The sequence below is a fragment of the Pezoporus wallicus genome, unplaced genomic scaffold, assembly GCF_028554395.1.
Source record: "Pezoporus wallicus isolate ANWC-B61680 ecotype Strahan unplaced genomic scaffold, APGP_CSIRO_Pwel_v1 scaffold_2617, whole genome shotgun sequence".
Taxonomy (NCBI): Eukaryota; Metazoa; Chordata; class Aves; order Psittaciformes; family Psittacidae; genus Pezoporus; species Pezoporus wallicus.
Window position 1 is genome coordinate 872002 of NW_026637592.1, and position 17865 is coordinate 889866.

At 38.1% G+C, this 17865-nt stretch overlaps 1 protein-coding gene across 1 annotated transcript in view; it reads right to left on the minus strand.

The window, feature by feature from the left end:
- Positions 1–17865, minus strand: part of LOC130597707 (uncharacterized) — a 57230-nt gene that overhangs the window by 28551 nt on the left and 10814 nt on the right. Inside the window, exon 5 of the mRNA XM_057406471.1 lies at positions 7121–7192. Coding sequence (XP_057262454.1) covers positions 7121–7192 — 72 coding nt within the window. The remainder of the gene's footprint in view (positions 1–7120; positions 7193–17865) is intronic.

A 17865-nucleotide genomic window follows, 5' to 3' on the forward strand; every position in this document is an offset into this window, starting at 1 on the left:
CTTGAGTTCTACAGAGAAAAATGCTATCTCCATCCACTGCGAGCAATGGCTTAGGTCCCACCAGCCCATCACACTCTGTGGTGACTCTTGGTGAAAGTGTGGTCTTCCTCACAGGTCTCTGTCTCCTGCTCTTCCCTTAAAAGCCATTGGCTGCCATTAACTGGACACTTCCAAATACCTCCAAATTCCTACAGCATCTGGTCCATCAGCCAGATGCCATAGATGCTAATTTGTGCTGGAGAGAACCCCAAATCCAAGTATTATTGCTTAAGGACAAATTTTAGGTTTTTTCCTTCTTTCATTGTACTTGTTCCTTATGTTATGCTTTTTGGCCACGTAACACTTAACTGCTCTGAGTAACCTAGAGATGTGCAAAACACATCAACCTTCACTCCATAGCACTTTGTTGCATGTTGTCAATCAACTAGATGCATGACTAGTGAGCAATATATAAGACATCTGGGTTTTTCTGTTGAATTGTGTGTTAAAAAGTATCTAGGTTCCTGTTGTTTCATCTTGTTCTGATTTTAGATGAATAACAAATGGATTTTGATTATTTAGTGTAACATAAAGTTTGCACTTTCATGTTGAAGGGAAATATTTGTGTGACCATGTCTTCTCCAGGATAGTGGTCTTTTGAAAGACCTTATTGAAAGACAGAAGACAAAAGGGGGAAGGAGGAAGATTCTGCTAAAAGGTCCTCTCTGTATTTCAGTAACTGGTTTCCAGATCCCCATTTTCAAAGAGCATCAGCTCTCTTTTATCAGCTATTACTCCTTTTTCAGGGCTTTCACATGCAGATGTTGGTTTGTGGGGTTCTGTAAGTTCATTCTCTTAGAATATTTAATGTCTTCTCCAATGTTCCCTTCAATGTATTGTCATCTGTCCTAGTAAAGTTGCATGCTTATCTTTACTCACCCTCCTCATCATCCTTGAATGTGTACATGATGGTGATACTATCAAAGCAGTTTTTCTTTGGTGCAAAGCAAAGCACTGCACAATTCCCCATCTGCTGCCTGGTGTGTGAGGGCTTAATTGTCATTAAAGAGATCTGATTTATTTTCCAGAAATCAGTTTTCATAATAGTCTGACAGCCAAAAATCCATTTCATCACACCCGGAAAGCTCTTGGGCCTAATACTTGCTTATTTCCATGAAATATCCCTGATTTACACCTAAAGAAGTGAGAGGAATCAGAATACCAGTGTGTAATGTCTTTAATATTGGGAAGGTACCAGGCATCTAGTTTCATCAATCCAATTCTGCCAGGCAACTACCTTAGAAGGAACTTTAAAAAAATATATGATTCTTGGAATCAAAGTCACCTTAGATCAGATGAAACAGGCAAGGACATAAATTTTAAGTTAATGTTTTGCAAAGAAGCTTGTTTAGTCACTTAGTATCAGAGGCTTCTACTTACTCTGGATATAAGTTTTTCAATCTTTCAGTCAGTTCATACATTACTACTTCTATTAGTACAAAAATCTGCCATATGTTTTTACAGTGAGCATGTTAATCTGAACACTGACCTTCACAGCATTGTCACTGGCTATGCTCAAAGCTGACTTTGTGGGAAGCTTTTTCATTGGTGTTGTCAAAAACCTTCAATAATTAAAGTTACTATCACACATGTACATTTTTTTCCCCTTTTCTTGTAATAAAAGAAGTCTCCTCTAGAGCAAACAAAAAGAGAAAAAATTAATTGATCTGACACTTGAGCTGAGAAGACATACTTTAAGGAATACCACTTAAAGGAAAAGGAAGTTTGGAGTCTCAAATAATTAAAATGAGAATTTGTCCAAGCAAATGAAGGTATTATCTTTCAATATACTACTCTTTGTAGACTTGTGATGTCTTTCCATATACCTTAGATTGCTGGACCTTATTTCTAAAGCAGCAGGATTAAGCTCAGAGTACCTTTTTCAATGACAAAGGCAACAAAAATACAATTAAAATATGCAGTTTTATTCAGGATGTGTGTGGTGTAAAGAACTTTATTTCCACTTCAGCCTGCACATGCTTGTTTGTTTCATGCTGTAAATCTTCTGTAGATTTGGATGCTATACAGGGAATTTCTCATCTACATCTTCAAAGTTAGGTTGCCAATTACCAATGCCTCAATCCTGATACAGCTGTTCTATGAAAGCAGCCACAACATTGCCTAAGGAAATTATATGAACATGGGAGAATATATTCCAATAAATTAGTAAACACTTAAGAAAATGCTGGAGGGGGAGAAAACACACAAAACCAAAAGCACCCTCTGCTTTGGTAATGAATTAATAACTAATGAAAGGATTAAACCATCGTTCTTCAAGCTTTTTTTTGAGTATTCTCTTTTAGCCGAACTGGTAGCACTTCTCATTCAGAAAATGAAGATCCTAAGATACAGAGGTTGAGATAATATGTGCTATCTGTGTACAAGTCATGTTGTTCTAGCAGTTATTCTTACATAGAAGATACGTACATTCTTGTTTATTTTAGTGGTTTGAAGTCCTTAGTGTCCAGCGGGCAGCAGAGCATATTTCAAGGCCTCCAAAACTTTTTATAAAGGCAGAATAAGTCAACAATATTTTACTACTTTTTTTTTTTTTAATCTAAGCTTGCATTTTTTTGAGTACTATAAAATCCCTTGGGATTTTTTGCCAATAAGAAACTACAGCATAAAGTCTTTAGCAGAGTATCTATCATCTATCATAACCTGTGTTTATCTTTGCTCACAAGTTCCTTTGCAAGCAATGAAGAAGCCATAACAATATACTTTAACAATAGTGAATATCATCTGTGATTATATAAATGAATAAGACAGGTTAGGCATATGAAACAAGATCACTCCATCAGTTTGTGGTGTTCCCATAAAAGGAATGGAGAAGGCAAACATTTGTAGGAGGGGAAGTTTCACCCTCAGAATAAATATGTTTGGTGGAGAGAAACAAGTGTGAGGAGATGTGCACACCTGATACTGAAGAAAAGCCCGTTCAGGCTTAATACACTGGAGAAACCGTTCAAAAGCTGCTCAGCTCATCCATGTTAAAAAATATTACCCCCATAATCCTGCCAAGGACAGTGAGACCTATTGTAGTTGACTGAATAAACACTGGTCATTCGAGTTTAAGTGTCATAGGAGCAGCAGCAATTTATGCACCTGATTTTTCTAGCACATCCAAAACATTTCTTTTCAAAAAGCAAGCCAGGTTCTTGGACAACATAACTTGGTATGGCTAACTAAAGCAAATGGCTCCATTCCAGGCTTTCTGAGCTGTTTGTCTTGCCCACTGTGCATCACGTTGCCTATTCACATGAGTTGTTCACTTTTAATTTTGCCTGAGATTCTGGCATGGTTCTGTCTGCCGGTTTTCACAATCATGGCAGAGATTTGTTTCATTTTGAATAAGACTGGATTAAAAAAGTACTAGTCTAAACTTACATGAAAAGCTGCAATGCGTAAGAGGGTCACCAAGGGCAGGACAGAGCCCTTAGTCTGGACAGGATTTATTGTGATTAGGCAAGCTTTATGCCAGTCACCATCATTATCAGGAATTTTGTGGGTCAGGAACCAAAAAGAGATTGACCATATGGATGTGAACCTAATGGATTTGTATTTTAATAAACAGGGCAGGCTGACGTAAAAACAAACTTTATTGTTGTTGTTGTAAAAAAAGTACAAAGAAACCTCGTGATAAAGTATCTCGTGTTGGCTCATAAGGCTCAGCAAAACAAGAGGAGTCATAAAAAATGCATGTTGGGTTGCAGAGGTGGAAAGGTGATTCTGGCTGAAAAGGCATCAAACCAAGAGCCAGCATGTCAGGTCTATGTCAGTACATCCACAAGAGTTGTGTGGGAGAGCTGAGCCCAGCAATGATGGGTCCCAGCTGTAAAACCTGCCTGTCTAGGACTGTGGAAAATGTGTGCGTGACATTGCTTTTGCAAACTCTCTACTAATCTGATACTGGTTAGTCCTGGCCCTGAAAGCCACCAGATTAAGAAAGCAGCATTAGAGTGCTTCTGCTGCTCATCTATGCACACTGGGTATCAGCACCTAACCCTGTATAATGAATCATCTGCACTATAACAGCAATGGCAGTTTAAATGAACCCTGTTCACAACTGCTTCCCTCATTGCCTCACTTAAGCCTATCCAACTATTTTTTGGGGTCACACTGTAAACCATATAAAGAAAAAGATATACTTTTAAAATCAAAATCTTTTACTTTGATTATTTGTTGTTTCCACAGAGCAGAGGGTTGAATCGGTTCAGACAAGAAGGTATATGGAAAAGGAGTAAGTGATGCAAGAGGACTGAAAAATCTCTTTGTCACCAAAGAAAGTAGAGTCTGCATCCAGAATTATTAACCCAGCAAATACCTGCCACCTGCGGCTATACTGGACCAGGGCAAGCAAGGTTAGGTCTGTCACAGATGTGAGAGAGATGCAAGGAGCTAATAAAGCCAAGAGCAATAGTTTCTTTCTCCTTCTGTTTCTGAAGATGAGAGGTGAAGGCTCAGCACTTTGCCTTGTGCCTTTTCATTTTGCCCTCTTTTGTTTATGACCCTTCCCTTTTCTTTAAGGCTGATGACTCCAGCAGAAAGAAAGGGGTGCTTTTACTCTCATAACCACCAACTGCTTTGCTGTAATAGGAAAGCATTAATACACAAAAGATCAATTCCATACAGAAACTGGGGAGACACAGTTTACTCCCCATAGTTTTCCAATCAAATAAATGTGAGAGCATCCACTTATCTAGTCAACCAAACACAGAAAGTTTTCAGAACCTATATAACTGTTAGTGATGACAAAAAGGTTTCACATTATCTACCTCATCCACATTTCCTCAAAGATCAATATAGCTGAGCACGTCTTCTGCATACTTCTGTAAGGAGACAAATATAAAACTTAGTTGCTTCAAATGTATTTAGGAACCAGTCTTTAAATGGAAAAGAAGGTGAAAAAATCTTAAAAAATATCAATACAGTGTTAGAATTGCATTATTTGAAACAAGGATGAATGCGATAGTGCAAAGTCAAAAGGATTTACTCAGCAACTTTCCAGAGGTGATAAATGATCTTTGTTAAAACATGGTTGGCACTATGCATTTTATTAACATGTAAAGTGTTTCAATTTGTTAATTTGAAAATGTCAACGCTGAAATTCCTCAAATGGCTTTGCAGTGAGGGGAGGGAATATTAAAGCCTCATACGAGCTTCACATTGCTAACTTCAGGCAAGTTCAAGCCTCTTGAAGAGCCATAGCTACTTAGCAGAATTGGGATTTCAATGGGTTGCAGTACGATTTCTGCTGATACCCTGCAAGGTGGATTGGTAGAGGTTTAGGACTGGAACTTCTACAGTCTTTGTTTAAAAGCTCTTTTGAGCTCAGGCAAAGTATCTGGTGGCAGAGGAACAGACCTCAAAATAAATAGATTTGGAAGCTTCAGGTGCCACTCACCTCTCTGGAAATGTATCTCTTGTTTCCTGGGTCTTAGCTCTTCCTTCTGCACACAGGGATAGTAATCCATCCCTACCACACTGTGGGTTCTGTGAGCTAGTTGATACCTGTGATTTATTATAGTAGAACAGTAGATACTGCTTTTAGTTCCTGTGCAGTCCTGCACTTCTCCATCTGTTACACAGTGCTAGTTTCTCTTTTTTCTTCCTCATATTTAATGATTCTTGGGCCTATGTTCATTCACTGCTTTCAAGCTCTTTGTTATAACCTTGATTTGTATTATGAAGCATCTTCTTAGTCTTGCAGTGTTCAGCCCCCACTGAAGAGTTTAAAAGGTGTGCTACACCTAAGCTAGGTTAACTACTGTATCCTCCATGACACACAGCTCAGTTCTGGTTTGGCCAAGTAGAGAGTTTGGGGTACACTAAAGTCTGTAGGACAGCAAGAAAGCCTGGCCCACAGAGAGGAACCAAAACTATGCCATGACGTGTTTTGGTTTTCTCATGAGTGAGCACATGAAGTTGCTCCATTGAAAAATCCTTGGTCATTCTTCCCAGGTTACCAAAATAGTGTGGGAGTGCTTTCTAACCTCTGAAATAAATTAATTACTTGAAATAAGATGTGCAGCAACATGGATCTTTAAGAATTTAATGTGTCATTCTTCAAGTTACAAGATGTGTGGCCTCTATATTTATGGATGCCCCACTTTTATGATAACGGAGTGATGAGTTAAAAGAGTAAAATATTGTCTATTAACAGAAGAAAATAATTATTTAGCTATAGGGCCTTTATCTTCATGGCATGGTATGAAAATAACCAATAATATGATTCCTTTATCTTAGAAAGTGAGTTTCAGTAAAGCCAAATGAGGTGTTGGACCCATTTCTGTCCCTCTCTGGTTTATTTTGGTTTTTACAGGTTAAATGTGTCTTACTCCAGGGATAATCCCGTTCTGTACTGTAAACAACAGTGGAGTAACTGACTCCTTATCTTAGTTGTACAACATCTAGCACTACTGTAGTAAAAACAGTTAGTAACTGTAGCATGCATTCTCAGGAACACTCATGCAGTCCAGAACTTCTCAACAAAGAGTGAAATATTAAATCTGAAACTTTTTAATCAACTTTGACTCATTAAAGCAGAAACCCTTCATGACAAGTGAATATAGAGTACACTTGAATATACAGAAGATGTTTGAAACGTTTCAGAACTGAGAGCTATCATGGGTTTGCCATTGCTTTTCATTTCAGTTTGTGAATTCATAGTTACAGAGAACTGAAGAAGAAAGAAAAACTTGGAAAAGAATTTAGAATTATCTAAATGAAACTCTATCACCTGACCAACATGTTTTAAGGGACTGGGGATGTCCTTAGTTCAAGAAATCACTCTTTGTTTTTGATTTATTCCTCATAGGTCTTTTTAAGCTGTATATGTGCAGCATGAAGAACTGTAGTAAAATAAGGCCTCAGCTGAAGTGAGCATACAATATATTGATTTTTAAGAAGAAATCTTTTGATTCTTTTTTTTTTCTTCTAAGGAAATGCACTGTTAAGCTTAGTTAAAAGGGAGAGAGGCAAACCAAGGCCTGGGTTGTCTTTAATGCAGCTTTCTGAAGGTGGCTTTATAAAACTGGAAAGCAAAAGCCATTTTAAAGTGATTTGCAAGAAGAGTATATACCTCTATAGAGAAACCTTCATTTGGGTCATTTGGGTTTCTCTCTTTTCCCTGGAAGCAGCTAGTCAAAACTGTCTGTATGCAACAGAAAGATAAAAATTTCAATTAGGTTGAGTGCTGTCATAAGCAGACTACATGAGAAGGTTTGAGATAATATGCATTACATATTGATGTCTATCAGCCCTGAGAACATAGCCATGTTTTATTCCATGCCCCTTTTGTAGGTTTGGCAGCAGTGGCACCCAATAAAGGCCTAATCATATTAATTTATGCCCTTATCAATTATGCATTCAGATTCCCCCGATAGCTTGTCAGTTTTTATTCACTATTTTCTGAAAAATACGCCTATTACAGTTACTGAGCAAATAGGAGGACTGTCAGAAACTGAGATTTAAAGAATATTACTTAAAAGGGGTGGGTTTCTTTAATTTATAAATCTTGTATTATATGTCATGCATTTGTTAGTTTTAAAAGAGGTGACTGCAGGGACAGATGTCACATTAAGGACTTTCTGAAAACAAGGGGAGAAGTCTCCTAAAGAAAGCTCGGTGTTTTATTCAACTTTTCTTGAAAGCAAAGTATCCTGTGGTCTGTAGATGTAGTAAAAACGTATTAGCTCTTTTAGTTTAATGTGAATTTGAGTTTGTGTCTCTCAAATGATGTGTGCCAATGAAGAACTTAACAAAAGTCTTTTCAGCTTGTAAACTGATTTCTGTATGGAAAACAGTATTGTAGCCAGCAGTGTGCTAGTGTCTCTATGCTCTACATTTAGTGCCCATCTTTGGGGTCACCATAAGTGGCAACAGGACAGATAAATGGATGTAGTGTGTGAAGTACATAAGTTGCCCAGTGCAGCAATATCTACAAGGGAGCTGTTGCGTAGTCCGTGCTAGCAACTTAAAAATTACTTTGATGTCTCCGTGGCAAGTCCAGCCTAGCTTATTCAAACATACTATACAGTTTGAATGGGCCTGTAAGAGTGCTTTGTTTAGGGGTAGACAAGCTCTTTGGATGCAAAACTCCCAGATTTCCCCACTTACCACCCTTTGGTTTGCATTGCTGGCCAGTCTCGGAGATGACAGTCAGAACTCATACATGTGGGACTAACCTGGGCAATACAAACTGCAGGGCAAGGCAATGTTTTCCAACCTACCATCAGATGAGATGATGGTAGAGCTGGCCTAGAGACAGGGCAGACTGTTAGTCCTTTCCTGTCAAACCAGTAAAAAGGACTGAGGTTTATCCCCAGAAGGAGGTCCTGTCTGGGTCATAGCCCACTCAAAGCCAGACCACTTGACTTGTTTTCTCAGGTTTACTATAATGCCAAAAGAAATATATGTAATGAAACAAAACAAACAAACAAAAACCACCAAAACGCAAACAGATCTGTGTTCTAATTGTTCCCATCCTTGTCTCTTGGTACTTGAAACCTGACAGCTCTTCTCTCACCAGCTCCCTGCCACTAACCACTGCTCAAGAAAGTCCCTCTTTTCCACCTGCTGCCTGCATCTCCCTCACTCCAAGAACATGTCCTCCTCTTTCTCATTCACTTTCAGCCTCTCCTACTTCTAGAGCAGTTAACTCAATTTCACATCCTATTATAACACTATGCTGCCAGGCTTTCCCTCACCCTTCTTTTAAGAGTGTGTTTTTTCACTAAGGGTCTAAGTGTGGAAAAATACTTTAGAAAAGGCCAAAAAAAAAAAAAAAAAGGAAAAGAAGGAACAAAACCTCAGAAGTGCTAATGCTGGCAGGCCCAGAGTCTTCAGCAAAGGTCTGAAGCCTCTCACTTCTGTCCTCGCTGCAGATGAGCTCGATGTAGCCAATGTACAATGGGCTCCCTACCCAGCCCCTGTCTTCAGAGGGTTTTCCCAGGACTACTTCTCCCCTGCTGGAAAGTTCAGCAGGATAAGCATCATCCTTTTAGTGTGATCCAGTCCAGGGGAGCCCCCAGAGCACATCATGATATTCTGCAGAAGGCCATCTCCCGTTCCTGACAAGAAAGGAAGGTCTGAATGAAGGGAACCTTATTTTACATTTGTGTTTTCCCATTATATAGGAAATACAAACCCTCAGGACTCACCAAAATCCTCTCTAGCTTCAATACAGGTGGGTAACTGAGGCCTAAAGATTTTGGTTTTTTTCACCTACCCCTGAGCACATGTCGCTTTTCAGCTCTGCCCGACCACTTCAGTAATCAATGAAGGCTGAACTCTTGCCTATTAAGCAAATTTGTTGTTCCTCCTTTACAAATTCACCCACCCTTGCAAAGTACTCCAGCTTCACAATGGGTTGTACCTTCCCTTTCCTCTGCCTCTTTGAAGATGTTGCTCTTTGTTCAGTGAATTTGCCCAACTCCAGGAACATGTACAACATCACCTAAATCATTCCAGTGTTTATATTAGCCTGATGGTGTTAATGAGGTTTTGCTATGTTACAGCATTTAAAATCTTTATAGTATCTTAAACATATTGTACTTTAAAATATCCCCTTTGGGTATGTAAGTATTATCCAAATCATATAAATGGAGAAGTAAAAACAAATGTTTAGGTATTTGCCTAAAGTCATGCAATAAGTCAGTGTCAGAGCTAAGAGTTAAACCCACCTATTTGTGATGAGTCAGCCCATGCTTGCATGATTTGGTGTGTTCCTACTATGGAAATCAGCCTATTCATTGCACATAGTACTCATTTCAATAATTTCATAAACTGGCTCTAGGAGTTGCCTTCCCTTTAATAATAACTTTACCAGAAATGCTTTTGCTTGCCTAGCTCAATGTTTTTCATATACAGGGAGGGGAGACCTTGTAACAGTCTTCCAATACCTAAAGGGGGCCTACGGGAAATCTGGAGAGGGACTTTGTACAAGGGCATGCAGTGACAGGACAAGGAGGAATGGTTTGAATTGAAAGAGGGGAGATCAAGATTAGATATGGGGAAGAAATTCTTCCCTGTAAGGGTGCTGAGGCACTGGCACAGGTTGCCCAGAGAAGCTGTGGCTGCCCCATCCCTGGCAGTGTTCAAGGCCAGGTTGGATGGGGCTTGGAGCAACCTGGTCTCATGGAAGGTGTTCCTGCCCATGGCAGGAGATTGGAACTAGGTGATATTTAAGGTCCCTTCCAATCCAAACCATTCTATGATCTACATAGGGAGTAGCATATGGAATGTAAAGCTTGCATAGTAGCTGGTTTTTACTGTGTTTTGTTTGGGGTTTTCCTTAAAAAGGACAGAAATTAAGTGGAAGAAGAGATGACTGTCTTCCTAAAGTGCTGGGAAGATTTCCTGTGCCTGCCCTTGAAATTAAAAAGACTCTGGACAGCCATTTACCTTATGGGGCTGAGGAGTTCACCTCCATAATTTTTTCTTCTCTACTTTTTAAGGGTTCGGTAAGACTTTTAGGGAAGGAAGTGTGCATGTGAAAGGGAGAAGAACATACAGGTAGCAAATATATTTGAGAACAATTATGCTGGGAGTAGGTAATCCAGAAAGTGATGAAATAGTGAAGTGACAAGACCTGGCCTGAACATCTAAAACTCTGAAGATATTTGGCAGGGAAAATTAGAACAATTAAAGAGTGCCTCTGGGAAGCTTTACCTTGCATGACCAGAACTTCAACACAACATCTTGGTGTACTTGGTGCTTTTACAGGGGTAATACTCATATGAATATGAATGGGTTTGCCAGTATCTAAGTCATCTGCAGGATTTTAGTCTGCACTTGGTTTGGGTGCGTTTCTGTATCACCTTTTGTTTCCTGAGTTCTTGCAGTGATGTGCAGTTCTGTCTGACCCTCTGCTACTGCCTCAGCTCCCCTTTTGCAGTATTTTGGGGTTGCTTTAGTGGAGTGAAGGATCCTCTCTTCCACATTTGCTTTCTCAAACTTTGTCATTTAAAACTGAACTGCCTGGGGGCTATTGGTTGGTGTTTAATAATGTCCTGAAAGCTCTCTCTTCATCATTACAGTAGCTTTTTATACTTCAGTATATGAAGTTCTTAAGCGTTTCCCTTGACCAGCAGCCTAAGGATTATAGAATAGCACACACTAAAACAAAAAACTGGTACGTCTTTAAAATTCCAGAGTCAAAGGCCCAGAAAATGCTGCTGGATTTTGCTGAGATATACTTTCCCCCTTCCTAAAAAAAAAAATTTAAATCCAAGCAGTAGCATAAAAGGGCCTAGGAAAAGTAGAAATTTACTCAGCCAATGAACGAATTAATCTGTTTGGAAAACGAAGCTAATAATAACAAACTTAGGAGACAAAGATAAAATGCAATTCTTAGATAGGGAAAAAAGAAACACTGAGACCTCTTCAGATAGCTTCTCTTCACTGAGCAGTAATCCATAGCAGGGAAAGGAGCTTATTTGAGAGGCATCTAAAGAAATGCATGGTGAGAAAGCAAAGCAATAACGTCTCTGCATGTGTTTTTAGAGAGTTGGGACAGTATTATTCTTTTTTCATACATCCCATCACCTAAACAGTTCAGGCACTAGGCACCAGTAAAATCAGAGATACTGATGTGTGATACTGCAGTGATTGATCATTTTGGCTTATTTTAAGCTCACACCTTAAGAAGAAAAGCATCTGAGGAGGGGTTTAGAGACTGCAAACTTCAGGTTGGAAACTCATTTCATCTTTGTTTCTGGCTGATGTGCACCTCCACACATCATAGAATCATAGAAGAGCTTGGGTTGGAAGGAACTTTCAAAGCTCATCTAGTCCAACCCGTCTGCAGTAAGCAGGGGCATCTTCAACTAGATCAGGTTGCTCGGAACGTGCTGGCAGTCAGCTGGTTTTCCACATCTCTTTTGGTTTTACGTGATCATATGAGTGCCTGACAAGCAGAATCATCAACATATTTACAATTGATTGCTTTTTCTATTGCAAAAATGGTGTTTTTTAAAAATGGAGATGAAGATGAAAAGATCTATTTCTAGTCCACTTTCCATCCCTTTGAAAAATAAAAGCAATAATTAGGGGGGAGGCAGGAATGGGAGTTCCTCTGCACAGGTTTTGTCTGACAGGAAAGAACAAACATGGGTACTGCCATGCTGTTATTGTCTAAATTGTTAATTTCATACAGTTGTTTTAGAAGCCAGCCTTTCAAACCTGAATTACTTGAGGGGAATACTCACAATTCACAGAGAGAAAAATAAAAAGAATTGATCAGAAAATTAGTTGTTAGGAGAATCTGTAAAGTCTAAATATTTTCAAAAATATAAGAAATTAAAGAATAGTTGGTAAGAATTTACAAGTATCTGAAAACATGAAATGCTGAAGGTTTAAAAAATAACACAGCTTGGTATCAGAGTGACAAAATTATGTTAAATTAAAGGAGCTCATAGAAGTCTAAATTTCCTGAAACCCAACTCAAAATGTGCTTGAATGGTGAGATTGTTTCAAATATGAAATAATTCCTCAAAGAACTGAACAAATTATATGGATTGCAGCACTTCTAAGAAAGGAAGTAGACTACCAAAATGAAGTATATTAAAGATGTTAAATGTACTATTCCTCATCTTTACACATTGACCTTGTTTCTGTGTTCAGAAACCCTATATAGAGTTGTTGAGTTGGTCAATAAACTAATCCAGCCATCAATAAAGCATCTTCTTGTTTATTAATATGTGATTAAAAATGTATATGATAAAAAGATATTGACTGAGCAGAGTTTGGGTGACAAGAACAATTATAGCTTCAAGCCTAATCAGTACATGAGCTCTTTAACCCAGTGAAAGTCAATAGTCTATTTCTGAACAATTACACATTTATTTTTAAATAAAGTATTTGGGATTTGCTAGTGCTCTCATTTTCTCTTCATGATTTAAACGTGGACACAAAACCAGGAAAGAAAACAGCCACAAAATAAATCACCCAATGTAATTCCACTTTCTGCTTCTTGTATGATAAATCTGTAAATAGACAGCAAATAAGATTTGTTTTAATTATAATTTGCTAGCTACAAATACATTAAACTTGGAATAAGTATCTCTATTCTGTATTGTAATACAACAATACTAGTTGTATCACTAGTTGTCTTAATTACTAGGGTCTTAATCATATTTCTACAATGTCCTAATTTACTTATACATTTCTGTTGTTATAATTTTAAGCTAAAGTCATAATTTTATTGCATTCAAAGTACTCCATCTTGATTTTGTTAAAGCAATTTCTTAATAAGAAATTATAATCAAAAGCCATTTAATTCTTCCTTAAGTATTTCTTAGCTTTTACAAACTTTTCTTACAGCTCAATGCACCCTCACTCCAAAACAGTACAATATTACACAGATCTAAAGTTGAAATCAGCACAGAGAAGTTTCAACTGGGTGCATCTTTAAATACCAAAGTATTCTAGTATAGTGTGCATTCAGTAGAAACTAGGAGCAGGTGAGTGGTCAGACATTCCTGAGCAAGAACACAGGGTCACTGGCTTGTCCCCACAGTGTAAAAAATTAACTGTGGGCCTGAAGCAAGCAACATCAGATGTCGGGGCTATCCACAAGCAGAATTTTCAGCAGGTTTAGCACTGGTTTGTTGTGTCAACATTCAAGATTCAGTTAAATCAATGGTACTCCCCAAAATGTTTGCAAGTCGTAAATCTTTAAGTGCCAGATGAGAAATCTCCTTATCTGCTCCATATGTATTATGTTCATTAAACAGTTATAGTGAGTAGCATTTCCAGATATTTTTCCTACCTGCTAATCTTGAAATCTTCTTAGTTCTTTTGTGGCATTAAATGATGAAGACTTCAGTAATAAACTCTTTTGCACTGAAGCTAACACAATGCCTTCATTTATTCTCAAATGTGTTTGGTTTAGGTGAACATAAAATGCGCCTTGTTGTTGATTGCTGCTATAGAAAGTTGTTGTTTAACAAGGAGGAACAAATGAACTTAAAGAGAAACCTGTGTACTCACACAGCCCTGAAAATTTTAGCTTCTTTGAAATTGATGTTGACATTATAAATACTATATTCTGTGTATCTTCATTTAACATATAGATTCTGATTCAACAGTAAGTGGAATCTTTTTTTCCCCTGACTGAAGCCAGAATCACTGTTTGACTCTTAGAAACCAGAGTAAGTCCTTCAGGAGGCAATTTCCACTTGATTTTATGGTGTAGTTCCAAAACCTTTTCTGGATATATCTGATTCTGGCTAGTGCAGGAGGTGGCACACTGGTGTAGGTTGGCCATTGGTATCCAGATGGTACCTCTTGGTCAACAAGAAGTTTTCTTTGGAGAAAGAGAAAACAACTCTGTAGCTACAGACTAGAGCTTAGGGAAGTCAGCCCTAGCAGCCTGCAGAGCTTACAGGTCTGAACATCTCCACAGGAAGAACCAAGTACAGTACAAAAGATCTGAATCTCTTTTTATCTATGGCACTGATAAGCCTGAGCAATTCCCAATACATTCTAATCTGAAGAAAGAGTTGGGTTTGATATCCATCTGTTTCAAGATAAATGAGTTTCTAAATCAAGGCTGGGGAAGGTATAAATATGCAGGCAAGAAAAATTATTCCTGAAGAGAGAATCCATTGCACTTTCAGATTAATAGGTGTAGCCCTCTCAACATACAGTACAAAAGAGACTCTGGGAGATAAGTTTATTAGCCTAAACCTCTGGTTTTCCGAGTTTAAACTTACCCATCTGCTTATCTTCAAACAGATTCTGAATATAACATTGCTGATAGTATGCTTTGTTTCAGCCCAGTACTTGATTTGGTTACATGTTTAAAAATATTAGTATGTTTAAGAATGTTGGTACGTTTATGACTCTAATTAAATATGTAGACTGTAGATCTTTATTCTTTCACTAAATAAAACAGGAATTTAATTCATTTTAGATTTTTTTTTTAATGCTCTTCTTCTTCAGCTTGTTAAAACTCCAGCATTAACAATTCTCAGTATTTAGGAAAAGCTTACCTGCATTTTGAGGAAGCAAATAGCACAGGTGTGCTGATTTATTAGGAAGGTGAATTGAAACAAATGTGATGCTACCCAAAATATTACATATTTTTCAGGTGTAACTTATGGTAATAAAATCATTAAAATAGGATAGTGTTGAGGGTTTGTATGATGGCTGGGAAGTAACTTCTGTCTTTATTCATCTCAGCACCCCTATTTATGAGTGTGTTTGATCTTCACATGCAATTCTACACTCTTCCTCATCATCACTCATTTTGTCCATGCAGAAGATGGAGGCTTTCTAAGTTTTCTACACTGTTGTCCTTACTCATGTGTTCTATACAGGACAAAACGTTAGTATGTCTATTGCAATGAAAGCATACATCTGTTTTTACAGTAGTTTCCACTCAATAGTGAGAGTTCAAATATACAGAATTTTCACTTTAATTATTGTCAGGACATTTAATCATCACAGATACGTAGTTTAAAAACCACTCTGGATTTTGAAGGGAGAGCTTAACTAATCTGCAAACTTAGTAAAAGTCACAAACTATAGCTGACAGATCTCAAGAACTTACCACTTCTCTGCTATGTGTCACAACAAAGCCTGTATATGCTATTCATTCACATAAAGGTGAAGTAACCCTGACAAAGAAAAAAGCCCTGAGGAAAAAGCAAAACAAAACAAAACACCCCGTGAAAATAGTTTATACTTTAACTATCCTATGATTCTTGTCAAGTTGAACTCAGTGAAAGGCAGGCACTCAGCTGCCTGTAGGGAGGCTGATGCTTCCTTGGGCCAAGTTAGATGCCGAACTCCTTTTTATGCCTTTGCAAACCTTCCCTGGGAATGGACTGCTGAGGCCACGTGGCAGGTCCAGAATATCTTCATCATCTTAAGTTTACTTTCCCAGAAAACTCTGCCTTTCACCTTCTATCTATTGGCGGTATGGGTGAGTGAGCCATGAGGTTTTGAACGAGTATGACAAAGATGGACTAGTGGCCACTGCTAGTAGGAAGAAGCATCCTTATGCCCAGAAAAATGAGAATAAACTTTTTATTCTACTCCTCTCTCCAAATTTATGCTAGGAGTGTCCAAGCCACTTATATCATCAGTGTATTTATCAAACCTTTGCCTTTGAACATATATGTATGAAATATTGCAATGCTATTGCAGTGTTAACCTTATGCTCAAACTATTTATTGTGACCCCTACTGCTGTTTTGGAGCCTTTGAGATACATACAGATACAGTCAGACTACTGTACATCAAAATAGGTACATGTCTTTATGCAATGACCCATATATTCATGATTGAGATATACACACTTCAGGGGTGGGATGATACAGGATTATCATTATAAGCAATAGTAAAGCTTCATTGACACGTATAGTAGATCTTTAACTTGGTCAGATACACTGAGAAAGGATTTGTTTGTATATATACATATATATATTTTAGTATTGGCTATGGTGAGAGGAATCTAGATCTGCAAGGTGACTGATAATGTAGGGTATATAAATACACCACTGAATATATTCTTTTTCATCAACATGACTTTTGTACTACATCTTGAAATTATTTTGGTTTTATTAATGTTGTTTAATAAAGATGTGAATGTCACACCTAAAAAATTTGTCTCTGATACAAAAACGTTTGCTGTTATCTGGGTCAAAATCAATTCCTGAGCAGCCAGATGGCCACCCTTGCATTGCATAATTGAGACTATATTAGTTGTTCTGTCTTGTATATTGGTATAAAAATGATGGACTTGGAAGCATATGTTGCTTTGTTACTAAATCCAAGCGCGGTACCTAATACCAATGTGAAAAGACAGACGCCCTGCTCTCAGCAGGTCAGTTTTGTTACGCTTGGTTTTGCAATAAGCTCTCTCTTTTATACACTGGGTACTTCACATATTTGAGTTCTCTAGAAAGCATTAAGCAGTTTACAATGGTTCACTCAAGCCCGTGGCTTGTTAGAGAAGCAGAGTTAGGCTGTGGTTGTGAAAGCAATGCTGAAAAGGTCCTTGCTGAGGGGAAACAGCACTTTATTTGTTTCAAGTTACTACTCAAAATGATGGTGACTGCTGAGTGAATCAGGACTCCTGAAGCTGTCTTTATTCTTTGCTCTTGTACAGTTTCTGTGTTACTAAAAAACTGAATCAGTTTTCCTTTTTGACATTTGCATTTACGTATCCCATTTGTTCAAGTTATTACAGGTACGATGGTTATTTCTGGGGGAAAAAAAAAAAAAATCCTGATGCTGAACTGAAGGTTAGGTAATCTTAAAACCCTTTCCAACCCTAACCATTCTGATTTTATGAGGATCTGCTGTAGGGTAAAGTAGGAGGAGCAAACTATTGTCTCACTTGTTGTCTTGATCAGTGAATTTTAATCCATGGCTAAGCAGACAGTTAACTTGGCCATTTCAGAGAGTGCAGTGACTGCTTGATTCCTGTCAAAGATTCTTCAGCTGAGGTCAGGACCACATGCCTGACGGTGTACTTCCTATCTCTACGACTAAAAGGGAGAGTGATTCTGGAGCTTTTTGGTTTGTAACACAGAAAACAGAATTTCTTAAGTTGAAGAGTAGGGCTTTTTTCCTGTTGCTTGGTCAAACCCAGCCCCATGTAGGCAATCTGGGTTGTTAAACCCATCCACCAGAACTCATTTGAAAGTGTTGGTCTAGTTCCCACTGGATAGGTGCCAGTGTTACCAATGAAATAAGCTATTAAATACATGCTAATTGACAACCGAAAAGTCAGAGGATATTTCAGCTCTCCAGTTTGGTCACCCTTTTGCTATTATGCTTGACTTTGGTAGGACAGAGGTGTTACCTAATGAGC